General features: G+C 39.6%; 1 protein-coding gene across 1 annotated transcript in view; it reads left to right on the top strand.

Moving 5' to 3' along the window:
• The first annotated feature begins 214 nt into the window (after window positions 1-214).
• The window catches only part of FIG4 (FIG4 phosphoinositide 5-phosphatase), a 138249-nt gene continuing 111475 nt past the window's right edge, over window positions 215-26988 (top strand). The window contains exons 1-2 of the mRNA XM_082633553.1: window positions 215-449; window positions 26196-26294. Coding sequence (XP_082489679.1) covers window positions 384-449; window positions 26196-26294 — 165 coding nt within the window. The 5' untranslated portion in view covers window positions 215-383. The remainder of the gene's footprint in view (window positions 450-26195; window positions 26295-26988) is intronic.

Genomic DNA, 26988 nt, shown 5'->3' with positions numbered 1-26988 from the left:
TAAACGAGAGATTCAACTAAGTAAACCAGCAGCTCTTTTCCCCGCCCACTTTTTCTCTTGCCAGTACCAAAGATGGCGCTCTTTGCGTCCTCCCTCGGCAGTACGCAGGTTCTGGGAACCTCTACACGACCTCTCTATGGTGCACCCTCCAGCCCCGCCCCCTCCGTGCCTGGGGCTGGGCTTGCCTGGAGGTGGGGCGTAGGATCCGGAAACACTTAAGCCGTATTAGCTGGTCACTATATATTTATCGCCCAGGCGGTGTTTTTTCCGACTGAAGCTGGGGGCCAGGGTCTGAGACGTGTTCTCTTCGAGTCTCCTGGGGCAGTCCACAACCTGGGCCGCGGCCTGGGGCCCTGCCGTGGGGGCCCCCATTAGCTCGGGCCATGCCCACGGCCGCCGCCCCCATTATCAGCTCGGTTCAGAAACTGGTCCTGTACGAGACTAGAGCTGTGAGTACCCTGCGCAGTGGAGCGCGGGCGGGAGGATGGCGGCCGAGTAGGTGTGGGGCAGAGGCAGCATTTCCACCCGACCCCCCGCCACCCCTATTTTCCCAGTTCCCTAATCCCAGCGGCGGGGAATATGCTCGAGGGGGCTTCGCCCAGTTACCGCACCCAGGGCTTTTGCACGTAAACATTTCCACTTAAAAGCCGCTGTCGGAACACACTGGCAACAGGTGTTTGTAGTATTTCATTAACTGTTAATGAGGTTTTATACGAGTTACTGAATTCTTTGCAACTTTCAGAAAGTCTTAAGAGTTCTACAGTTCACTGGTTACAATACAGGCAGGGGTATGGAGAATGTTTTTGACCTGTGAATCGGTAACTTGTCTGTTTTCCTATTCCATGGCATAGCATCGCTATGATTTATGTTAATTACGCGCGCTTTTATTGCTGACATTTTTGGTTCTCTTTATTTGAAAGGAAAGAAGAACTTATTCTGTTTAAAGACAGTTGATTTGTTGGGGTAACATTATTGTGCTTTTCACTTGACTTTTTTCCAACACATTTTATTTTGTTTTATTACTTCAAATTGCCATGAAAATAGTTGCTAGTAGAATAAGCAGATTCGTTTTTATGTTTAGGTTACTAGTTCCCTAAAATTTAGGGAATGGTGTTTATAGAAATATGTACTTTGTCATTTGTGTGGTTGGAAAATAAAGTATACTTTTTAAAATTGGGGTAACAGTGATATTAGGGTCTGTGTTTAAATTACACTTTATGGTAACAAGATTGCATGTGCTGGAAACCTGTACAGTACTCTTCCTTGTGCTATAGAGTGTCTTACAAGGCACAGTCAGTGGAACTTGGGTTGTCTCTCCTAGGTAGAAGAGTATAAGAAGGTACTTATCCTAACAGTTTCTCGGTTATAACAGGGTCCTAATAGCTTGTCTGCCTCAGGTCGTCATTATTGTAGAAACACTGTTGACCCTAAATTAGTTTTGGTGACAATTTCATTTGATTAGATCCAGACCAGAAGATGAAATTACCTAATATACTGTATTTGCAAATATCTTCAGTTGTCCTCTGAGGAGAGCTCTACAGAAGTATCATTTTGAAACAAAACCTTCTGCTTTCTGTACAAGTGCTGATAAATGTCCCTAGGTAGAAACATACATACTATATTTAAAACACAGAAATTTCAGCCCATTAATAAGCTGAACATTCATGAGGACTGGCTGAGATGCGAGTGTTCTTTCTAAAGCACAATTTGTATTATAGGGCTTTTCTGCTCAGAACCCTTCAGTGGCTCCCATTCTGAGGAGAGTAAACTCTGTATCTCGTAGTTGACTGTTTAGTTACTGGCAACTAAATAGATCCTAGGAATTAAAAAAAAAATGGTAGCAGGTTGTATTAATGAGACTAATAGCTAATGCTTTTGGAAGAGTTCTATGCCAGGCACTGGTCAAGGCACTCTACATACTTTATTATTTAATCCTCATAAAACTTCTAAGGGGCAAATGTTGTTGCTATTCCTGTTATTATTTGGTGAAGAAGAAAAATGAGGCAAAACAGGTTAGCACAGTGCTGTTGAATAGTGTGGGCTGGCAGCTGGTGCCAGGCATAGATAGTTTGTAACTGGATGGCAACAAATTGCATATAGAAATTGAGAGTGATTAGAAACTTTTACAGCAATTTGACAGAGTAATTGTATTTCAGATGAATCAGCTAAACATTGGGTTTATGGTTTATGTCTTTGGCTTTCTGTTTTTAGCTTTGTTATGGAAATTTCAAGCAAATACAAAGTAAACAGAATAGTATAATAAACTCCCATGTAGCCATCACCCAGCTCCAAAATTACCAACATTCTGTCATCCTCTATTATCTGTAACTTGTTCCACTTCCCACCCACAACTTATTATTTTATATGGTTCTTTTTCTTTAAAATTTATGTAAATCAAAATGCACAAATCTAAGCTATAGAATTCGGACAGAAGTATACATGTGTTAACCACACGCTTATGTTGCTGTGGAAAGTTCCCTTGTGTCCCTATCCAGTCAACTGCCCCCTTTCCCTTCCTGGCAACTAATATTCTGTTTTTTAAATGTTAGATTAGATATGCCTGTTCAAGAATTTTATATGAATGTAATTGTACAGTACACACTCAAGTCTAGTGTCTTTTGCTCAGCATAATGTCTTTGAGGTTCACCCATGTTGTTGTGTGTATCTGTAGTTTGTTTCTTCTTATTATTGAATAGTTGTCCATTGTATACATATTCCACAATTTGTTTATACGTTTTCCCTATTGACTGTTTCCACATTTAGACTGTTGTTAATAAGCCAGCTGTGAACATTCTTGAACAGTTATATTTGTAGACATATGTTTTCACTTCTCCTGGGTAAATACCTCTTAATGAAATTGCTGGTCACAAGGTTGATGTTAGGTGGTTGTGCCATTTCACACTCCCATCAGCAAGGTATAAAAGTCTCCATTGCTCCATATCACTGCTGGCATTTAGTGTTGTCAGTCTTTTTAGTTTTTCTAGCGGTGTATAATGGCATCTTATTATGGTTTTAATTTGCATTCCTCTAATGACTAGTGATGTTGAGCATCATTTCATGTACCTATTGGCCATTTTTATATCTTCCTTTTTGAAGTGTCTGTTCAAGTCTTTTGCCCACTTTAAAAAATTAGACTGTTTGCCTTTTTATTATTGATTTGTAGGAGTTCTTTCTATATTATAGAATCAAGTCCTTCATGACATATGTATTGTGAATATTTTCTTTCAGTCAGCGGCTTGCCTATACATTTTATTAATGATCTTTTTTCAGCTTTATTAAGGTATAATTGACAAACAAAATTGTAAGATATTTAAGGTGTGCAATGTGCTGATTTTATGTATATATATAAAATTTTATATACATACATACACATTGTGTTAGCAATCTTTTGACGAAGAGAAGTTTTTAATTTCAATGAAGTATAATTTATCAGTTTTTTTCTTTCATAGTTATTGCTTTCTGTGTCCTATCTAAGAAACCTTTGCCTACTCCCTGAGCACAAAGATATTTTCCTATGTTTCCTCTAAAAGATTTATACTTCTAATTTTACTTTTAGGGGTGTGTTTCATATTAAATTAATTTTGTGTATGATGTGATGCAGGGATTGCATTGCTTATCTATTGTGGTGTAACAAATTACCTCCAAACTTAATGGCTTTAAACATTTCGTATTTCACAGTTTCAGTAGATTGGGAATCTGGGTGTGACTTAACTGAGAGCTTCTTACTCAGGATCTCATGAAGTTGCAGATGTCAGGTGGGCTACAGTCCTCTAGACTGGGCTGGAGGATTTACTTCCAATATGGCTCACTCACATGCTTGGCAGTTGAGCTGGTTGTTGACAAGAGGCTTCAGTTCCTCACCTAATGGACATTTCCATAGGACTCCTTGAGTGTCCTTATGATGTGGTAGCTGGACTTGTCCTGAAAGAATTATCCAAGAGAAACAAGGGCGAAGCTGCAATGTCTTTTGTGACCTAGCCTCAGAAGTCACACGCCATCATTTCTGCAATATTCTATTGTTCATGCAGACCAGCCCTGTTCTGTGGTAGGGGACTATACGAGGGCATGAATACCAAGAGATGAGAGTCTTTAAGGGTTCTTGGAGGCTGGCAACCACAGGGATTGAGGTTCACTTCTTTCCATACATCAGTTGTCCAGCCTCATTTGTTGAAAAAATTATCCTTTATTTTATTGAATTTTTTGGTATTCTTGTGAAAAATTAGTTGAAGAAATGTGAATTGATTCCTAAACTCTCTATTTTGTTCCATTGATCCATTTGTTCTTCTTTATGGCATTTCCACGTTGTCTTGCTTATTATGGTTTTATAATTAGTGTTGAGATCAGGAAGTGTAAGTTTTCCAACTTTATTTTTTTCCAAAGTTGTTTTGCCTATTCTAGACCCTATGCATTTCCATATGAATTTTATAATCAGCTTATCAATATATAATAAAAAGCCTGTTGGGATTGTGATTTGGATTTCATTGAATCTATAGATCAAATCTGGGGAGAACTGAATCTTGATGATATTGAATCTTTCAATCCATGGTGTATTTCTCCATTTAATAGGTCTTTACTTTTTCTCAGCAATATGTTATAGTTTTCAGTAGAAATTTTATATGTCTTTAAAAAACCTATTCCTGGGCTTCCCTGGTGGCACAGTGGTTGAGAATCTGCCTGCTAATGCAGGGGACACGGGTTCGAGCCCTGGTCTGGGAGGATCCCACATGCCGTGGAGCAACTGGGCCCGTGAGCCACAACTACTGAGCCTGCGCATCTGGAGCCTGTGCTCTGCAACAAGAGAGGCCGCGATAGTGAGAGGCCCACGCACCGCGATGAAGAGTGGCCCCCGCTTGCCACAACTAGAGAAAGCCCTCGCACAGAAAGGAAGACCCAACACAGCAAAAATAAATAAATAAATAAATAAATAAACTCCTACCCCAACATCTTCAAAAAAAAAAAAACCTATTCCTAAGTATTTTATGAACTTTTATACTATTGCAAATGGAATTTTAAATTTGATTTAACAATTGATCATTGCTAGTATATAGAAATTGATTTTTATATATTGATCTTATATCCTGAAACCTTGCTAAACTCACTGTGTTGAGAAGCTGGAGCTGGTGTATTGAATTAAGAATATGCAGATTATGACTTGCTGAATGAGGGGGCACAAGCTATCCACAGGGGTTTGGCAGGTAGCTCCCTCAGTATCTGAGCTCTCACTTTGGGGACGTGAAGCCATGAGTTTGTTTTGATTGAAGGCATAGTTCGATTACATCCAAAGGAAGCAGGGTCACAAAATGTATTACTTATATATCTCAGAAATGTGGGGGGAGGCACAATGAACCAGGGGAAGGGCAGTCCTCCATCTCAGTTCACAAGCAAACAGGAGATAGAAAGAGTAGCAAGCGCCTAGTACGTTTAAGGTGGTTGGGGTAGAGGTCACTAACTTTTTGAGGGCTTAGCTCTAAGTGACTGTTTTAAAAGGTGCCCCGGGAAAAGCAAAGCAGGAATTTATGGCAGGACTCTGAAGCTTGGTCTTTATCTAAATGTCCGCACTGTTGGTATGAGCAGGGTAGAACACTGTAAAATGCCTAGGCAGCAACTCAAAATAGTGTTTTGTCTCATCACACTCACTTATTCTAGTAGCTTCTTTGTCATTTCCTTAGCATTTTCTACATGAATATTTCTATCATTTAGGAAGAGGAACACTTCTTCCTTCCCAGTCTGGATGCTTTTTATTTTTTTTTTTCTTGTCTTATGACCCTGGCTAGGACTTCTCATACAAAGTTGAATAGAAGTGGTGAGAGCAGACATTTTCTTGCTTTGTTCCTGATCTTAGAGGAAAAGTATTCAGTCTTTCACCATTAAGTGTGATGTTAGCTGTAGATTTTCATAGCTGCCCTTTATCAGGTTGAGGAAGATTTCTTTCTGTTACTAGTTCGCTGAGAGGTTTTTAAAAAATTTTATTTTATTAAAAAAATTTTTTAATGAGTATACTATTTTGTTGACATTTAAATTTCACCAACAATGAGCTCAAGTATATGCTGGCCATATGTTCAGATTTTTGAAATAAAGATAAAGGAACAGACAGCTTTAAGGGTGCAATGTATTTAACACTGCACAGTATATTCAACAATTAGAGACAATCTGGGGGGGTGGTTTAACTATATAACTATACACTTAGGAGCACAAGTATAGGGACAAGCCCTGCTATTGGAGGAAAAACCCCCCATGCAGGACTGAACAGAGGTCCTTGGTTGCTGACAGAATCTCCCCTTGACTTCAGACTTGAGACAAACCAAGGAGTCTGTCAGTATACAAAAACCACTGAATTCAGGACAAACAGGATAGATTGGCAAGAGCCAGTTAGGATTGTGAGCAGGGTTAGCTGGAGGCTGGACGTGTTGCAGGTGAAGTCCAGGATCTGTAGATTAGAGTAGCAGTCTTCTCAAAAATGCTTGTTTCCCAACAAGTTCCTAAGATGCTTTTCCCAAACAGGAGGAGGTCTTTTTTTTTTTTTTAAATCATGAATAGACGTTGAAATTTGTTACATGTTTTTTCTGCATCTGTATATGGCATTTCCTTTCTTTGCTTAGTATGGTGGGTTACATTAATTCATTTTCAAATGTTAAAAAAAAAACCCTTGAGTTTTTTTTGTTTGTTTTGTTTTTTGGTATATATTACTTGGTCATGCTGTGTTATTGTCTTCATATATTGCTAGACTCTATTTGCTAATACTTTGTTAAGGATTTTAACCTTTATGGTCAAGCTTTTGATTTATCGTTTTCTTTAACATCTTTGTCTGATTTTGGTGTCATGGTAACTCTGGCATCATAAAATGGGTTGAAGTGTTGCTTCTTCTGTTTTCTGAAAGTGTTTGTGTAAGATTGGTATAGTCAATTTACAATCTTATATTAGTTTCAGGTGTACAACATAGTTATTCTATATTTTTATAGATTATATTCTATTTAAAGTTATAAAATATTGGCTATATTCCCTGTGCTATACAATATATCCTTGTGGCCTATTTATTTTATATATACTAGTTTGTACTTCTTAATTCCCTACCATTATCTTGCCCCTCCCCCCTTTCCTCTCCCCACTGGTAACCACTAGTCTGTTCTCTATATCTGTTTGAGTCTGTTTCTGTTTTGTAATATTCATTCGTTTGTCTTATTTTTTAGATTCTACGTGTAAGCGATAACATATAGCGTTTGTCTTTCTCTGACTTACTTCACTAAGCATAATACCCTCCAGGTGCATCCATGTTGTTGCAAATGGCAAAATTTCATTCTTTTTTATGGCTGAGTAATATTCCACTTTACACACACACACACACACCACATCTTTATTCATTTATTGATGAACACTTAGGTTGCTTCTGTATCTTGGCTATTGTAAATAATGCTGCTGTGAACATTGGGGTGCATTATCTTTTCAAATTAATGTTTTTGTTTTCTTCAGATATATACCCAGGAGTGGAATTGCTGGATCATATGGTAGTTCTATTTTTAGTTTTCTGAGGAACCTCCAAACTGTTTTCCATAGTAGCTGCACCAATTTACATTCCCACCAACAGTGTAAGAGGGTTCCTTTTTCTCCACATCCTCACCAATTTGTGTTCTTCTTGACGATAGCCATTCTTACAGGTATGAGGTGATATCTCATTGTGGTTTTGATTTGCATTTCTCTCATGATTAGCATCTTTTCATGTACCTGTTGGCTGTCTGTATATCTTCTTTGGAAAAATGTCTATTCAGGTCTTTTGCCCATTTCTAATCAGGCTGTTTGTTTGTTTAATATTGAGTTGTATGAGCTGTTTGTATATTTTGGATATTAACCCCTTATCAGTCATATCATTGGCAGATATTTCCTTCTATTCAGTAGGTTGTCTTTTCATTTCATTGATAGTTTCCTTTGCTGTGAAAAGCTTTTAAGTTTAATTAGGTTCCATTTGTTTATTTTTGCTTTTGTTTCCTTTGCCTTAGCATACAGATCCAAAAAAAATATTGCTGCCTATGTTTTCTTCTAGGAATTTTATGGTCGCTGGTCTTATATATAGGTTGAGAATCCATTTTGAGTTTATTATTGTATGTGGTGTGAGAAAATGTTCTAATTTCATTCTTTTTCTTGTAGCTGTCTAGTTTTCCCAGTACCCCTTATTGAAGAAACTATCTTTTCTCCATTTTATATTCTTGCCTCCTTTGTCATAGGTCAATTGACCATAAGTGCATGGGTTTATTCCTGGGCTCTCTGTTCCATTGATCCATGTGTCTGTTTTGATTATTGTAGCTTTGTAGTGTAGTCTGAAGTTAGGGCAACTGATACCTCCAGCTTTGTTCTTTTTTCTCATGATTGCTTTGGCAATCGGGGTCTTTTGTGGTTCCATATAAATTTTAGAATTATTTGTTCTAGTTCTGTGACAAATGTCATGGGTATTTTGATAGGGATTGCATTAAATCTGTAGATTGCTTTCAGTAGTATGGTCACTTTAACAATATTAATTCTTCTAGTCCATGAATAAAAGATACCTTTCCATTACTTTGTATTATCTTTGATTTCCTTCAACAGTATTTATAGTTTTTAGAGTATAGGTCTTTCACCTCCTTGGTTAAGTTTATTTAACCCTAAGTATTTTGTTTTTTTGATGTGAATTTAAACAAGGTTGTTTTCTTGCTTTCTCTTTCTGATAGATCATTATTAGTGTATAGAAAAGTAACAGATTTCTGTGTATTAATCTTGTATCCTGCAACTTTACTGAATTCATTTATTCTAATAGTTTTTTGGTGGAGACATTAGGTTTTCTATATATAGTATCATGTCATCTGCAAATAGTGACAGTTTTACTTTCTCTCTCCCAATTTGGATGCCTTTTATTTATTATTCTTGTATAATTGCTGTGGCTAGGACTTCCAATACTATGTGGCAAGAGTGGGCATCTTTGTCTTGTTTCTGATCTAAGAGGAAAAATTTCAGCTTTTCACTGTGAGTATGAAGTTAGCTGTGGGTTTGTCATAAATTGCTTTTCTATGTTGAGATATGTTCCATCTATATGAACTTTGATTAGAGTTATTACCATGAAAAAGTGTTGAATTTTGTCAGATGCTTTTTTGCATCTATTAAGATGATCAGGTGATTTTTATCCTTTGTTTTGTTAATGTGATGTATCACATTGATTGATTTGTGGATATTGAACCACCTTGCATTCCTGGAATAAATTTCACTTGATCATGTGTCTGATCCTCTTTATGTATTGTTGAATTCGGTATTTTGTTGAGGATTTTTGCATCTATATTCATCAGACATATTAGCCTGTAATCTTGTTTCCTTGTAGTGTTGCTGTCTGATTTCAGTATCATAGAATGAATTTGGGAGTATTCCGTTCTCTTCAATTTTTTGAATCATGGAGAATGCTAGGTATTAGCTCTTTATATATTTGGTAAAATTCCCTTGTAGAGCCATCCAGCCCTGGACTTTTGTCTCCTTGGAGGTTTTTCTTTTATTACAAATTCATTTTCACTACTGTGATCCATCTTTTCAGATTGCCTATTTATTCCTGATTCGGTCTTGGAAGAGTGTACATTTTTAGAAATTTAACCATTTCTTCTAGGCTGTCCAAGTTGTTAACATATGAATGTTTGTAGTAGTATTCTCCTAAGATTTTTTGTATCTCTGTGATATTGGTTGTTATTTCTCATCTTTCATTTCTAATTTTGTTTGTTTGGGTCCTGTGTTTTTTTTTTTTCTTGATGACCCTGGCTAAAGGCTTATCAATTCTGTTTATCTTTTCAAAGAAACAGCTCTTGTTTTCATTGATCTTTTCTTCTTTTTTTTTCTTTGTCTCTATTTCATCTCTGATCTTTATTATTTCCTTCCTTCTGCTGACTTTAAGCTTTGTTCTTTTTTCCCTTATTCCTTTAGATGGTAGGTTAGGTTGTTTATTTGAGATTTTTCTTGTTTCTTAGGTAGACCTGTATTGCTGTAAACTTACCTCTTAGGACTGCTTTTGCTGCATGCTATAGATCTTGGAAAGTTGTGTTTTTATTTTCATTTGTCTCGGGGTACTTTCTGATTTCCTCTTTGATTTCTTCGTAGACTCATTGACTCATTAGTTTTTTAGTAGCAGGTTGTTTAGTCTCCACGTGTTTATGTTTTTCCCATTTTTCTTCCTGTACTTCATTTCTAGTTTCCTACTCTTGTGTCTGGGAAAAATGCTTGATATAATTTTTGTCCACTTAAATTTGTTGAGACTTGTTTTGTGGCCTAGAATGTGGTCTGTCCTGGAGAATGTTCCATGTGCACTTGAAAAGACTGTATTTTGCTAGCTTTGGATGAAAATTCCTGTGGATATCTATTAATTTCAAATGGTCTAATGTGTCATTTAAGACTGCTGTTTCCTTATTGATTTTTTTGTCTGGATGATCTGTCCATTGATGTAAGTGGGGTGTTAAAGTCCCCTACAACTAGTGTATTATTGTCAACTTCTCCTTTTATGTCTGTTAATATTTGCTTTATATATTTAAGTGCTCCTATATTAGGTGAATATATGTTAATGAATGTTACATTCTCCCTTGTGTTGATCCCTTTATCGTTATATAATGCCCTTCTTTGTCTTTTGTTAGACTGTTTCAAAGTCTATTTTGTCTGATACGAGTATTACTACCCCAGCTTTCTTGTTTTCGTTTGCATGAAATATTTTTCCAGTTGTTCATTTTCAATCTGTGTGTTTGTTTAGCTCTGAAGTGAGTCTCTTATGGGCCTCATATGGATGGGTCTTGTTTTTTAATCTGATCAGGCACCCTGTGTCTTTTGATTGGAGCATTTAGTCCATTGACTTTTTTTTTTTTTAATTTTTGGCTGTGTTGGGTCTTTGTTGCTGCGCACGGGCTTTCTCTAGTTGCGGTGAGTGGGGGTTACTCTTCATTGCGGTGTATGGGCTTCTCATTGAGGTGGCTTCTCTTGTTGTGGAGCACAGGCTCTAGGTGCACAGGCTTCAGTAGTTGTGGCACACAGTCTCAGTAGTTGTGGCTCGCAGGCTCTAGAGCGCAGGCTAGGTAGCTGTGGTGCTTGGACTTTGTTGCTCCACGGCATGTGGAATCTTCCCAGACCAGGGCTCAAACCCAGGTCCCCTGCCTTAGCAGGCGGATTCTTTTTTTTTTTTTTTTTGAGGTATGTGGGCCTCTCACTGTTGTGGCCTCTCCCATTGTGGAGCACAGGCTCCGGACACGCAGGCTCAATGGCCATGGCTCACGGGCCCAGCCGCTTTGCAGCATGTGGGATCTTCCCGGACCGGGGCACGAACCCACGTCCCCTGCATCAGCAGGCGGACTCTCAACCACTGCACCACCAGGGAAGCCCAGAAGGCGGATTCTTAACCACTGTGCCACCAGGGAAGTCCAATCCATTGACATTTAAAGTGATTATTGATAGATTTGTACTTACTGCCATTTTGTTTCTCGTTTCTGGTTGTTTTTGTAGTTCTTCTCTCTTCTTTTTTTCTTTTAGTTACTTCCCTTGTGGTTTGATAGTTTCTTTAGTGGTATGCTTGTGTTTCTTTCTTTCTTTTTTTCTTTTTTGCGGTATGCGGACCTCTCACTGTTGTGGCCTCTCCCGTCGTGGAGCACAGGCCCCGGACGCGCAGGCCCAGTGGCCATGGCTCACGGGCCTAGCCGCTCCGCGGCATGTGGGATCTTCCCGGACTGGGGCACGAACCCGTGTCCCCTGCATCAGCAGGCTGACTCTCAACCACTGCGCCACCAGGGAAGCCCTGTGTTTCTTTCTTGATCATTTTTGTGTATCTATTGTAGGTTTTTGATTTGTGGTTACCATGTGGTTCATATATGTTGACATATTGACTATATCTACTTGTTTTAAACTGGTAGTCATTTAAGTTCAAACACATTCTAAAGGTCTATATTTTTTTACTCTCCTCCCCACGTTTTGTGTTTTGATGTCATGTTTTATATCTTCATATTTATCCCTTAACTGTGTGTTGTAGTTATAGTTGATTTCACCATTTTTTTGTCTCTTAATCTTTATACTAGCTTATTTAAGTGATTGATCCACAGTCTTTACTATATATTTCTTTCCTATTGTGATTTTTTCCTTTCTTATAGATTCTTATTTGTTGTAGCCTTTTCTTTTCCACTTAGAGAAGACCCTTTAACATTTTTTTAGGGTAGGTTTAGTATTGATGAACTGTTTTAGTTTTTGCTTGCCTAAGAAGTTCTTTATCTCTCCTTTAATTCTGAATGATAATCTTGCTGGGTAGAGTATCCTCAGTTACAGGTTTTTCTTTTTCAGCATTTTAAATATATAATGCAACTCCCTGTGGCCTGCAAAGTTTATGCAGGAAAATCAGCTGATAATCATATCAGATTTCCTTTGTGTGTGATTCCTTGTTTTCTCTTGCTAGCTTTAGATTTCTCTTTTTTTCTTTAACTTTTGCCATTTTAATTGTGATGTGTCTTGGTGTGGGTCTCTTTGGCTTCATCTTTTTGGGGACTCTGTGATTCCTGTGCCTGTATATCTGTTTCTTCTTCAAGTTCAAGAAATTTTCAGTCAATTTCATCAAATACATTTTTTAAAAAAGATTTATTTATTTTTTAAAAATTTATTTTTGGCTGCATTGGGTCTTAGTTGCAGCATGTGGGATCTTCGTTGAGGCATGTGGGATTTTTCATTGTGGCGCGCGGGCTCTTTGCAGCATGTGGGCTTCTCTCTAGTTGTGGCATGCGGGTTTTCTCTTCTCTAGTTGTGGCACGCAGTCTCCAGAGTGTGTCGGCTCTGTAGTTGTGGTGTGCAGGTTCCAGAGCACATGGGCTCTGTAGTTTGTGGCACGCAGCCTCTCTAGTTGAGGCGTGCCAGCTCAGTAGTTGTGGTGCGTGGGCTTAGTGCCCCGCCGCATGTGGGATCTTAGTTCCCTGCCCAGGGATCGAACCCATGTCCCCTGCATTGTAAGGTGGATTCTTTACCACTGGACCACCAGGGAAGTCCCTCAAATACATTTTTGACCCCTTTCTCTCTTTTCCTCTGGCACCTCTATAATGTGAATATTTGTACACTTGATGTTGTTTCAGAGGTTCCTTAAACTGTTTTCATTTTTTAAATTTGCTTTTTTTTTTTTTAACTTTCTAGATGGGGCGATTTGCATTATACTCTATTCCAGATGACTGTGTGTCCTTCTGCATCATCTAGTCTGCTGTTAATTCCTTTTAGTGTTTTTCAGTTATTGTATTCTTTTGTTCTGACTGGTTCTCTTTTTATATTTTTAGTTCCTTGTTAAAATTCTCAGTTTGTTCATCTATTCTTTTCCCTAGTTCAGTTAGCATTCTTATTACTAAAATGGTTTGAACTCTTTGTCTGGTAAATTACTTACCTGTGTTTCTTTAGTTGTTTTTTGTGTTTTTTTCCTCGTTTTTTTTTATTTGAAAGAAATTCCTCTATCTTCTCATTTCACTTAACTTTCTCTGCCCTGTGAAATTAGGTGAAATAGTTACCTAGCCTGGTATTGAATGGTGTCCTTTTGTGGGAGTGTGTCCCTATACAGTCTGCATGTACCCAGTGGCTTTGGTGGGAGAGCTAGATCTGTTGTGAGCATGAGTCATGTCTTCCCCCATGGTGTGCTGGTAGCTATCACCTTGGTAAGAGGTGGGCCTGGGGATGGAGGGGTTGGAGCCACAGCCAAGTGTGAACCAGGGCTTCTCTCTGCTCATTGGACTACACCACCCTATCGGTGGTGGGGTCAGATCCCAAGTTGCTAGAGGGTCAGGTCTTAGCTGGTTCTGTTGCCTCTAAGTGTGTGCTCTCCCCACTCCCAGCTTTGGCACCTTCACCCCAGAGGGGAGCAGTGCTGGAGAAAGAGGGGCCAGCGTGGTGCCTGCTGTAGGCCAGGGTGCACTAGGGCAGTCTCAGCACACCAGTCAGAGTTCCATATTGCTTCCAATCTTTTGCCTCCATGAGCACCAGGAATGGCTGCCTTTGCCCCATTCAGATGTCCTGCTGGTCCAAGCTGGCTCTGTCCCCCAGAGTTGCACACTGTCCTCAGTTGCAGCAGCCTCTACCCTAGTGTTCCACAGAGCAAGAGAGTCTGGAGCCAGTGCTTAGCTCAGACCAGCGCACGGTCATGGGAAGCTGGCCAGAATCCTGGTCAGTTTCAGTCTGCTTCCTCTGCCTTGTTTCAGGAGTAAGTGAGCACGTGTGTGCTCTGCACAAGTGGAGTCTAGGTTTTTACAGCCCTGCTGTCAGTCCCACTGGTTTTCAAACCAGTTAAGAGGACTTGTCTTTCTGGTGTCTGACCCCAGGGCTGGGGGGTGCCCAATATGTGGTTCGAACTACTCACCCCCTGGGGAGGATATCTCCAAGCCCGTGTAACCCCCCCTCCTCTTCTGTGTCCCCTCCCAGGGGCCCAGGTCCCAAACTGATTGCTTCTCTTCCCTTCCTACTCGACACCATGTGCTCTTTCGTAGAGTCTTGGCTGTACAAGAGTCTTTCTGCCAGTCTCCAGTTTGTGTTCAGTGAGAATTGTTCCACATGTGGATATAGTTTTGGTGTGTTCATGTGGAGAGGTGAGCTCTGCATCCTCCTGTTCTGCCATCTTGATCTCCTTCCTGTTCGACTTTTTATAAGTTTGCTAGAATTTACTACTGAAAGCATTTGGACTTGGAGTTGCTTTGTTGGGAAAATTTTGATAATGAATCTTTTTTTATAGTAGGTATAGGGCTATGCAGAGTTTCAGTGGGTCTTGAATCACTTCTGATAAGTTGTGTTTTTCAGTGAAATTTTCCATTTCATCTTAGTTGTTGAATTTACTGGCATCAAGTTGTTCATAATATTCCCTTATTAACCTTTTGATCTCTATAGGATTTGCAGTGAAGCTTCTTTTTTCATTCCTGACATTGGTGTTTTGTGTTCTTTATCATTTTTTTGGATCCACCTTGCTAGGCATTTATCAATTTTATTACTCTTTTGAAAGAACCAACTTTTGACATGGTTAATTTTCTCTATTGTTTGTTTTCTGTATAATCAGTTTTTGCTCTTAGGCTTATAGATAAGCCTCTTCTTCTTACAGATTTTGGGTTGATCAGTTCATTTTTCTTAGCTTCATAAGGTACAAATTTAGATCACTGACTTAATTGTTTTCTTTTCTAATATAAAGCATTTAAAACTATAAATCTAAGTAGAAAAATAGCCGAAAGACTATGGAAAAAGTATTAGTAGCCTGAACAATAGATAAAGCAGTATATTCTTATGTACAAAATTTTTTTTCAGGTGCTTATTTTTAATTTTTTTTACAACTTTATTGGAGTATAATTGGCTCACAATGGTGTGTTAGTTTCTGCTTTATAACAAAGTGAATCAGTTACACACATACATCTGTTCCCATATCCCTTCCCTCTTGCATCTCCCTCCCTCCCACCCTCCCTATCCCACCCCTCCAGTCGGTCACAAGGCACCGAGCTGATCTCCCTGTGCTATGAGGCTGCTTCCCACTAGCTATCTGCCTTACGTTTGGTAGTGTATATATGTCCATGCCTCTCTCTCGCTTTGTCACAGCTTACCCTTCCCCCTCCCCATATCCTCAAGTCCATTCTCAAGTAGGTCTGTGTCTTTATTCCTGTTTTACCCCTAGGTTCTTCATGACTTTTTTTTTTCTTAAATTCCATATATATGTGTTAGCATACAGTATTTGTCTTTCTCTTTCTGACTTACTTCACTCTGTATGACAGACTCTAGGTCTATCCACCTCATTACAAATAGCTCAGTTTCGTTTCTTTTTATGGCTGAGTAATATTCCATTGTATATATGTGCCACATCTTCTTTATCCATTCATCGGATGATGGACACTTAGGTTGTTTCCATCTCCGGGCTATTGTAAATAGGGCTGCAATGAACATTTTGGTACATGACTCTTTTTGAATTATGGTTTTCTCAGGGTATATGCCCAGTAGTGGGATTGCTGGGTCATATGGTAGTTCTATTTTTAGTTTTTTAAGGAACCTCCATACTGTTCTCCATAGTGGCTGTACCAATTCACATTCCCACCAGCAGTGCAAGAGGGTTCCCTTTTCTCCACACCCTCTCCAGCATTTATTGTTTCTAGATTTTTTGATGATGGCCATTCTGACTGGTGTGAGATGATACCTCATTGTAGTTTTGATTTGCATTTCTCTAATGATTAATGATGTTGAGCATTCTTTCATGTGTTTGTTGGCAGTCTGTATATCTTCTTTGGAGAAATGTCTGTTTAGGTCTTCTGCCCATTTTTGGATTGGGTTGTTTGTTTTTTGTTATTGAGCTGCATGAGCTGCTTGTAAATTTTGGAAATTAATCCTTTGTCCGTTGCTTCATTTGCAAATACTTTCTCCCATTCTGAGGGTTGTCTTTTGGTCTTGTTTATGGTTTCCTTTGCTGTGCAAAAGCTTTGAAGTTTCATTAGGTCCCATTTGTTTATTTTTGTTTTTATTTCCATTTCTCTAGGAGGTGGGTCAAAAAGGATCTTGCTGTGATTTATGTCATAGAGTGTTCTGCCTATGTTTTCCTCTAAGAGTTTGATAGTTTCTGGCCTTACATTTAGGTCTTTAATCCATTTTGAGCTTATTTTTGTGTATGGTGTTAGGGAGTGATCTAATCTCATACTTTTACATGTCCCTGTCCAGTTTTCCCAGCACCACTTATTGAAGAGGCCAAATTTTTTTTTTTTATAAAACTAAAAAATAAAACACCTGACAAAAAAGGACAAGGACCTGAATAGGTGATTTGCCAAAAAAGTATGAATATGAAATGATGTTCAACTTGCTAATAATTAAAGCAATAATGTGAAAATAGATTCCCATTTTTCACTTGTCAGAATGGCAAAGATTGGAAAGATTGACACGACAATGACGTGTCATTGTCGACACGTGTGTGAAAGAAATGGGCATTCTTGTTTTAGTTGGTGGGGAGGGTGTTAATTGGTTGTGAAGGAGTTAGGGGACACATTGAGGAACAAAAGAGACAGTGAGCAAGATAGGGTGCCTCTCGTACTGAGCCTTCATTTAGAAGGGTAATTCAGTAGAATTGCCCCGAGGTGAGGTTCATATTGGCATTGTCACCTTGTGCTTAGAGGTGGATTTTGAGGACTGTTTGGAGAGGAAAGGGAGATGGGTTGCTAGATAGCGTGCAGGAGATACAGTTCTGGCCTTGGGAAGGTTCTGCTTCCTCCAAAGCTTTACCTGTTCTCTCTGTCACTCAGCACCTTCATGTTGTCCTTTGGCTCCTGTGACCCAGGCCTACAGATAAACTAAGGCCAGATCCAGCCCTGATGCTCATACACCCCAGTGCAACTAGGAGTTGCCCACAGGTGATTAGCAATCTGAAGTTATCCTGGAAAAAAACTGCAGGTTACCTTAGATGATTTCCAGTTTCTAGCCTTTAATACATGATGCCCTAGGGGTCTTACCATTGCAATAAGTGACCATTGCATAACAAAGAAATGAACACAAAGCAGTTAACTTTAAAATTGGTAGCTGAACAGAACTGTGGCAGATTTTTATGTCTGCATGATTTTTGTGTCTGCGTGTGTTTTGTGGGAGTGAAGTTGTTAAGATAATTTTTACTTTTGCTAGCTCAGAATTGTTAGTGTGTATGTATGTATCTTTGTGTTTATTTAATTCCTGCCTCGTTCTAAAAAGATTTAAGGAAGCTTCTCCCTCCTCCCCACCCCATCACACGAAATAGAATAAAATAAGTAAGAACCACTTCATGAGGAATGTAGCTTATTTAATTAGCCCTTGATATTAGTCTTGATTTGGGAATTAGGGGATAGGAGAGGACAGCATAGGATGTGGTTCACTAAGGGACTGTGGAACTGGGAACCAAATGATATAAACGGGAGAGAGAATCATGGTGATGATAGCAGATTTAGAAGATGTGGTTGGAGGTGACAAAGTTTCCACCTGTTTCTAGAGGTGGTTTGACACTTGCCCATCCGTAAAGCCCTGAAGCTGTGAAGAGTGAACTTGGTGACATCCCTCTCTATCAGAGGCTCCTTTCCCTTTCTGGGCTGTGTTACCCGTTGTGGGATTGCAGGAATCAGAGAGGTGGCAGGCCTGCAAGATTGTTAAAGATTGTGAGGAAGGGATGTGGGGACAGATGTATATGTATGACTGATTCACTTTGTTATAAAGCAGAAACTAATAAAAAAAAAATTCTGAAAAAAAAAGATTGTGAGAAGTAACTTCGTGATGATCTTTAAAAATAATACCTTTATTCTGAAAGTTCAAGTGAAGTTTAGTATTAATTGAAGCTGTCAGACAACCTAAAATGTCTCCTCTTTCAAGGAGGCTGATTTTTCTTCCCTCAGCTGAAAAGTGAGTGATTCATTAGCCTGTCATTATCAAAGGAGATGATAATGTTAGTAGATACCGAATTTCCTGTTAAGTGGATTACCTACTGTATTCCATTTGGAGTTCAGGTATATATTTTAGAAAGACATTCATCTTTAAACCAGGTCACCACTGTTAAAGCTACATATTGAAACTTTAAGCTTTTTCTTGATACTTAACTTGCAGAAGAGAGCCAGCTCAGATCATCTTCTATCTTAATAGGCATTTTAAGGTAGCTTTTGTTGGTATCCTGATTTTCCACCCCAGTTCTTGCCAAACCGCCACCCCCAACAAATCTACTAACATACACAGATGTTCCCCCCCGTGGAGTCGATTCATCTCATCCGCGTCTTATGCATGCATTCAGGCAGTCTAGCTGATGTGTGCCTGATTTATGGAAGTCTTGTACACTCCAATTACTGCTCCCTTTTCCTTCCCGGTTGCTTTTGGGCATTTTATTTACCTCCTTTTTCACCTTCACCATTTGAATTTCAGACTGCCAGTACTTGAGATGACCTTTCCTTCTTCCTACAATCTCTAGTTATTACTAAGAATTTACAATGAATTTAACCCCAACTTCCCAGATATGTAAGTCTCTTCTCAGCACATTCACACCTGTTAGGTATTCTTACTGGCTTCATCTTCTTGAAGCAGTGGCTCAAATCTGGACTGGTTACTCCCAAGGCCTCCAGCACAGCCGCCATCCTGAATCTCCCTTGACCATCATTCAACAACCTCTCTTGTGATGATCTCCTGACTTGCCCAGAGCCTGTAGTTTTTTCTCTCTTGATTTATGCCCTCATTTTGGTGGAGCACCTCCTTCAGTTGCTTCATGAGAAAGTGAAACTGTGTGACTCAGATTGGGACTTGAACGCACAGGCCGGGACTCGAATCCAGCCAAAACCCAGGTTGGGACTTGAACCCACAGTCTTTTAACTGAGATCATACCCTGGTCTCAGGACCTAGTGAAGCTCAGGTTCCTTGATGTCTCATCGCAGAAAGAATTCAGGGAGAGACAAATTGATAGGTAAGAAGTGGATTTATTTAGAGAGAAACACACTCCACAGACAGAGTGTGGGCCATCTCAGAAGGCAAGTGAGGCCCCAGGGTATGGGGTTGTCAGTTTAGGGGTGGGTAATTTCATAGACTGATGAGTAGGAGGAGTGTTCCAGCTATTTTGGGGAAGGGGAAGGGATTTCCAGGAATTGGCCCACCACCCACTTTTTGACCTTTATGGTCGGTCTTGGAACTGTCATGGTGCTTGTGGGTGTGTCATTTAGCTTGCTGATGTGTTACAATGCATGTATACTGAGGCTCAAGTCTAGTGGAAGTTGACTCATCTGCCATCGTGGACCTATTTGGTTCTAATCAGTTTATGTCATGTCCTCGAGCTATGTCATTCTTTTAAAGGTTGTGCCCTACCCCCTTCCCTCCTGTTTCAGAAGGGTTCATGGAGAGGAAGTTTTTTGAGCCCATACATTTCTGAAAATGTCCTTATCCTACCCTCAGGTTTGATTGATAGGTTTAATGTTGAATTAAAGATTGAAATTAATTTTCCCTTAAAAATTTGAAGGCATTATGTCCCTGTCTTCCACCTTCAGTGTTGCTGTGGAGACTTTCTAGTGTTCATTCATTCATTTATTTATTTATGGCTGTGTTGGGTCTTCGTTGCTGTGTGTGGGCTTTCTCTAGTTGCGGCAAGCTGGGGCTACTCTTCGTTGCAGTGCAAAGGCTTATTGCGGTGGCTTCTCTTGTTGCAGAGCATGGGCTCTAGGCATGCGGGCTTCAGTAGTGTGGCACGTGGGCTCAGCAGTTGTGCCTCACAGGCTCAATAGTTGTGGCACACAGGCTTATTTTCTCCACGGCATGTGGTATCTTCCTGGACCAGGGCTCGCACCCATGTCTCCTGCATTGGCAGGTGGATTCTTAACCACTGAGCCGCCAGGGAAGCCCCAGTGTTGCACTATTCTTGATCTTTAGTTTGAAGCCTTTTTTTTCCTCTTTAGAAGCTGTGCTAGCTCCTTTTTAGCTTCAGTTTTCCGAAATTTTACACTCCTACCTCCAGAGATAAAAGATGCCACAAATTTCCGTGCCTTTGGAGATTCTGTAGTATAAATTAGATTGCTTCTTGACTTCCCACTGCTCTCTTGGGCATGCTTTTCAGTTTCAAATGATTTTTTTTTGCTGCTACTTCATTCTTTCTCTTGCCCTTGGGGCTTATGTCTAAAAAAAATGACCATAAAAAACTTTATTATGATTTTCATAAGGCTTCTGGGAGGAATAGAGGTGTTCACTCCTCTGTCTTTAGCCAGAAGGCTACTCATTTGCTCTCCACCCAGCTCTCCTGTGGATTTTGCCCCCACTTCACGGAGACTGCCCCTTGCCCCTGGAACAGCCACTCACAGCTCTTATTGTCAGACCCCCTGGACACTTCTCTGTCCTCATCTCTCTTGACGTCTCAGCAGCATCTGATGTGGCAGTGACCGCTCCCTTCTTTTCCAGATCATCCCCCTTTGCTTCAATGACTCCAGCTGCCCTTCCTCTCAGTCTTCCCAGCAGGTTCCTTCTCCATATTCAGCCTCTAAATAATTTTATTTAGATTGCCTCAGGCTAGGGTTTTTTTTGTTTGTTTTTTGTGGGTTTTTTTTTTTTTTTTTGGCTCTGTCTCTATCTTTACTCTCCCAAGGAGGTTAATCCAGTCCCATGACTTCACTTTAAATGCCATTTATGTGCTGATGACACCCTCTGAGATCTCTCCTCTGAGCTCCACGCTCAGTTCCCACTTGATCCCTTTGGGAATGTTGTAAACAGAAATCTTGTTTTTCCTTCAAACCTGCTTCTTCTCCAGTCAAGCCTACATCCGTAAGTGGCACCACCATGTAACTAGTTGCTCATCAAGCAAAAGTAATTGGATTGATTACTCCTTCTTTTCCAATTTAATCCATTAGCAAGTTCTATGCCCAGAATCTATCTTCAATTTACCTTTGCCCTTAGGTGTCTAGCCCAGTGCCTGGCGCATATGAGACATTCACTGGTAAATGGCCAAGTGAATGATATCAATAGGGAACCAGGAAAATTGGTGTTAAAAATGTGAAGTTTTAAAAATGTTCTGAAAGACAGTCTTTGAAAGTAAAGGCAGAGGGACTGTTCTAGTTTAAAAGACATTTTTAAAAAAAGACCTGGGACTTCCCTGGTGGCACAGTGGTTAAGAATCCGCCTGCTGATACAGGGGACACAGGTTCGAGCCCTGGTCTGGGAAGATCCCACATGCCGCGGAGCAACTAAGCCCAGGTGCCACAGCTACTGAGCCTGCACTCTAGAGCCTGTGAGCCACAACTACTGAGCCTGCGAGCCACAACTACTGAAGCCCGTGTGCCTAGAGCCTGTGCTCCGCAACAAGAAAAGCCACCGCAATGAGAAGCCCACGTACCGCAACGAAGAGTAGACCCTGCTCTCAGCAACTAGAGAAAGCCCACGTGCAGCAACAAAGACCCAATGCAGCCAAAAATAAATAAATAAATAAATAAATTTAAAAAAAAGACCTGGTAACCAGATGCAATGCAGGATCCTTGATTGAATTCCATTTTGTTTTTTAAGCCAGCTATTTGGGGAAATTTGGTGGATTGTATATAGGTAATATTGTATCAATGGTATTATGATTATGTGGGAGTATGTCCTTGTTTTTAGGAAATACAAGTTGAGTTGTTTTTTTTTTAATTTATCTGTGGCTGTGTCAGCTTTTTTTTTTTTAAATTTATTTATTTATTTTTGGCTGTGTTGGGTCTTCATTTCTGTGCGAGGGCTTTCTCCAGTTGCGGCGAGCAAGGGCCACTCTTCATCACGGTGCGCGGGCCTTTCACTGTCGCGGCCTCTCGTTCTGGAGCACAGGCTCCAGACATGCAGGCTCAGTAATTGTGGCTCACGGGCCCAGTTGCTCCGTGGCATGTGGGATCCTCCCAGACCAGGGCTCGAACCCGTGTCCCCTGCATTGGCAGGCAGACTCTCAACCACTGAGCCACCAGGGAAGCCCCTAAGTTGAGGTTTTTAGGGATGGTGTATTATGATACCTGCAACGGGTTTTTCACGTGGTTCAGCAGGGAAAAAAAAAGCTTAATCTCAAGAAGGAAGGAGGGAGAAAACAAATGTAGCAAAACATTAACAATTGGTGAATCTAGGTGAGCGGTATATGGGTTTTCATTGTACTATTCTGTTCATTTTACTGTAGGTTTGAAAATCTTCAAAATAAAAAAATTAGAAAAAATCAGCAGTGGAGAAGAATTTAAGGAAAAGATATTTCAGGGCAATTTTTAAGCCCCCAAATGCTGAAATTCATTTTGAAGCATAATATTAAATATCATAAAGCCTAAGTATATACATAATTATAGAGCTGATTTATTTAACAAGATGGAAATAAAACCAAGTAGAAATAAGGCCTTTCTGGAAAAGTTACTTCTTAAAAATTTGGTGTGAAGGTCGATGGTGAACCGTCCACCAGAGGGCAGTGCAGGAGAGTGATTCTGTGCACAGCTGAGAGCTCTGGTTTTCTTTCTCACTCAACTGGATCCACAAGAGGTCGCTCCTCTCGGCACAAAACATTTTCAAGATTCTTAGACCACTTTAATAGAGAATGTGGTGCATTTAATGTTGTCCCAGAGGTCCCTTGTCAAGATGCTATATATAAGCTCAAGTTCTGACCACCCCTTTGAGTTACTCATTGTTGAGTTCTCCCACGTGTAGGCACGATGCATGTGTTAATAAACTGTTTTTTTCTCCTTAAAAAAAAAATAGAGAATGTGGATGGTTGCACTGCTTTCCGTTTCTTTCTCCCCACTCTGATCTGCTTCTGAATTCTTTGGATTTTTGCCTTGGCCCCTGTGCTTCGTGGAGTAGGCTTCATGCAAGGGTCTGGGTAAGGGGTGTAGATCTGCCCTCCCGTGTGTGCTCCAAAGGCCAGTAGTGCATTTGCCCACTCGCATCCCAGGAATTATATCTGTCTTTTTATTCCAAGCTGCCAAATCATAGTCCTACTACAGTTCATCTTTAGATTCCCTAGGATCTATTGAAATTCTAGGAATTTCACTCCGGGGTTTTACCTCTCTTAAAGCTGTGGTGTGCCTCCTTTTACTGAGTGGTTGACTTAAAAGGGCTGTCTTTCTGTGTAGGTAACCAAACAAGGTGGGTTAGTATAAATGTTGTAGAAAGTTACCCAGCAGATTAAATGATTAGTCCGTGATGAGTGGTTGTTCTTTCACTTAACATTTACCCAGTGCCTGTGGAACCAGATTGTGCTACTAGACTAGAATTAAAAACCACAGGGGTTAGGGGGTTAACCCCAGACTCCTGAGCTGTTTATATTTAGGTGAAGGGGGCAGACCTGCCCCAAACAAATTTGGACAAGGTGCTCAGAGGAAGTGCTAAATTCAGATATAAGCAAAAGTTATTTGGTGGGGGCAGGCAGGAGGGAGTGGGGGTCATGTGCTCTATCTTGGCTCAGTACATCAGGTCCTGTCTACAGGTCCTTCAAGGCCAAACTCAGCATCAGGACAATACCAGCCTCTCTGGCTAGCTTGCTCTGACCCTCCCCAAATGAGTGAAGTGCCCTTCGTGTGTTGTCATCATGTCCAGTTCAGACGTCTATTACAGCACGGTGTTCATGGTTGTTAATTTGCATGCTCATCTCTCCTGAGGACAAAGCCTGATTACTAATAGATTTGTGCATTTTCCCACTCTGGTTCCATTCTGGTTTTGCATATGCTTTTTTCCCTCTGGGGTATCTCTTTTTTCCTCTTTTTTGGGGATCTTTTTCTCAAATACAATGGCATAGACTCGCGGACATCTTAAAAAACAAAGCAAAGAAAAGGAAGTAACACTCCTTGAGTGCCTTCTTTGTGTTGAACACTGTTCACTGTGTTAGGTGTTTTATGAGCATCTTCTCCTTTAATCTTGTTCCTCTAACAAACTCGCCAAGCTTCTTCCCCTTTCAGGTCTTTGCACTTGCTATTTCCTTTCCTGGGAACTATTTTTCCTCAACTCCTCAAGAAGGTGGCTCCCTTTTATGCTAACAAACATGTATAGTTTACAAACCATTCTTCTGAGGTTGATTTTGTTAGGCTGGTGACCCTGTTCTCCTCTCAGGGGTGGGTAGGCTGTCGGGGAGGAATTCGCTGAGGTCAGCCCGAGAACGTTGGATGTACTCCCTCTCGCTGTGTCCTTGCCCTTCTAGCTGCTTCCCCAGTGCATCCTGGTCACTGGATGTCTCAAATTATTTTACTAATTTTTATTATAGTTGCTTTATTTCTACCTCATGATAATTGGTACCGTCATCCAGACTCTACCTCTCCCTAGGAGATGAGGGATTCAGTATTTTGGTTAGCTTTCCCCTTAAGTCTGGGCTAAGCCGTCATCTTTTTTTTTTTTTTTTTTTTTTTTGCGGTACGCGGGCCTCTCACTGTTGTGGCCTCTCCCGTTGCGGAGCACAGGCTCCGGACGCAAAAGCTCAGCGGCCATGGCTCACGGGCCCAGCTGCTCCACGGCATGTGGGACCATCCCGGACCGGGGCTCGAACCCGTGTCCCCTGCATCGGCAGGCTGACTCTCAACCACTGCGCCACCAGGGAGGCCCCATCATCTTTTAACATAGAGTTTTGTTCTTTATAATCTGGAAGTCTAGGTCAGATCTTTATAAACAGATATATACTTAATAATTTAAAAATCCATCTATTTCTACAGATTTAGCATTAAAACAATATAATCAAGTGCTTATATTCTGTTATACATATCTTCTGTTATAAATTCTTACTTTAAAAAATCTTCCCCATCCTTTGAGGCTTAATTCAAGTCTTAACTCCTCTGACGTTTTCTGTATCTGTAGTACCCAACATTAATCTTTCCTGCTCTGAGATCCTGTGGTCTACATACTTCAGTTTGGCCATTAACCTAGAGAATCTTATTTGTTATTTAATTGTTTTGTGTATCTGTATCTATGTGACCTATGAGATGGTTAGATGCTAGTTGATGGTGGCAATGTGTTCTCAGTTTTTGCAGTGTTTAAAAAGTGTCACTTCAGAGGACTTTTTTGAAGCAAAATATCTTTAAATAATTTATTTTTCCTAATGGAGTTTTACTTATTTTCTTAAGCACAATTCAAAACTTATTCATCTGGTTTAGGTTTTCTTAAAAGCATTTTCTTTGAATGTAGGATGATTATTTTTCTGTGTTTTTACACACACTCCAAGGAAGTGTGTCAGAAAAGAAAGAATATTAATTATTTCCTATGGCTTATCTATAAAAAGCATTTGGGAAAGTACACTCATTTTAATCTTTTATAGGACTTAGGGGTGGATTTTTATAGTTGTTATATTAAAGTCATTTTTAGTCTTCTACAGAAAATTTGTAAAGATTTGATTAAAATATCAATATTTGATATTGATTTATATCAATTAGCTATAATTGTCTAAGCATTCCTAATTATATGTTGAGCTTTCTAATTCTTACCAGAGCTGCTGCTTCCTGGTAAAGTTTAAACATCAGTCTCCAATCAGTTAGGTTAATCTCTGTATAATATAATTAAATTCATCTGACCTGGTTACTGGGTACATTTTAAATATCAGACTGATGCTTATCATGACACCACTACGAATATTTCAATTTTAAAGTTGACCTTTTAGAATCAGCCTTTCTTTAATCTGCCAGTTATACTTAACAGAAATATTTCTTTTAAAATGTAACCTGACTTTACTGTATTTAATTTAAAAAACTGAAGTGACTATAAAATGTGTATAAGGCAAACTGCCTTAAAAAACTAATGACATTTCTTTTTATTTATAGAGATACTTTCTAGTTGGAAGCAATCATGCAGAAACAAAATATCGTGTTTTGAAAATTGATAGAACAGAGCCAAAAGATTTGGTAATAATTGATGATAGGGTAAGTATCTTGAAAACCTGAATACAAACAGAAACTTTTGTACTTGTTGTTTACAGGGTATGAAATATCCTTACAGCTTCTAGTGATATATACTTTTCTTTATCATACATCTAAAAATTATAATTTTTCATGGTTGGCTAGAATTTGAATCTCTTATCTGGTTTCTAGAAATTACTGATGTCGGAAAGTATGCCAGGATTACACTTTGTCCCTCATTTTGATTTGTTTTACAAAGCAAATTCTTTGGATAAGATAATGAATATATTTTCTTAAAGGGGTGCCATTTTAAGGATTCAATATAACTCTTAATATTTCATCCACCAAAGAGATTATTTATTACTCTGCTTTAATATGAAGCTACTTGAAGTCACAAAGGACTGGTAGGGTCTCTTCTGATCACTTGCTGGAGAAATGTTAAGCTCTTCTTATCCAGATGTTATATTATCCAGAGTTGGAAATACAGACTTAATTCAGGTGGCACAAAAATATAAGGCTTCTAGTCAAAAGAGAAATACAATAAGGTGGAATTGAACAGTTAATTTTAACTCTCAAATGAGAGCACCTAACTAACCCTTTGTATTGAGGTTCCTGTCTGTGAATATTTCTGAATCCATGTAGATTCCTGGTTTTGCAAATATGTTAGTAGCTACAGTTTGGAAGCCATTTTACATAAGCTCTTTGCAAAGCTATTTTC

Source organism: Mesoplodon mirus (genome assembly GCF_964341445.2).
Source record: "Mesoplodon mirus genome assembly, chromosome: 10".
Lineage (NCBI taxonomy): Eukaryota > Metazoa > Chordata > Mammalia > Artiodactyla > Ziphiidae > Mesoplodon > Mesoplodon mirus.
Note: the sequence above shows the minus strand (reverse complement) of the source record. Positions and strands in the feature narration are given on the sequence as shown.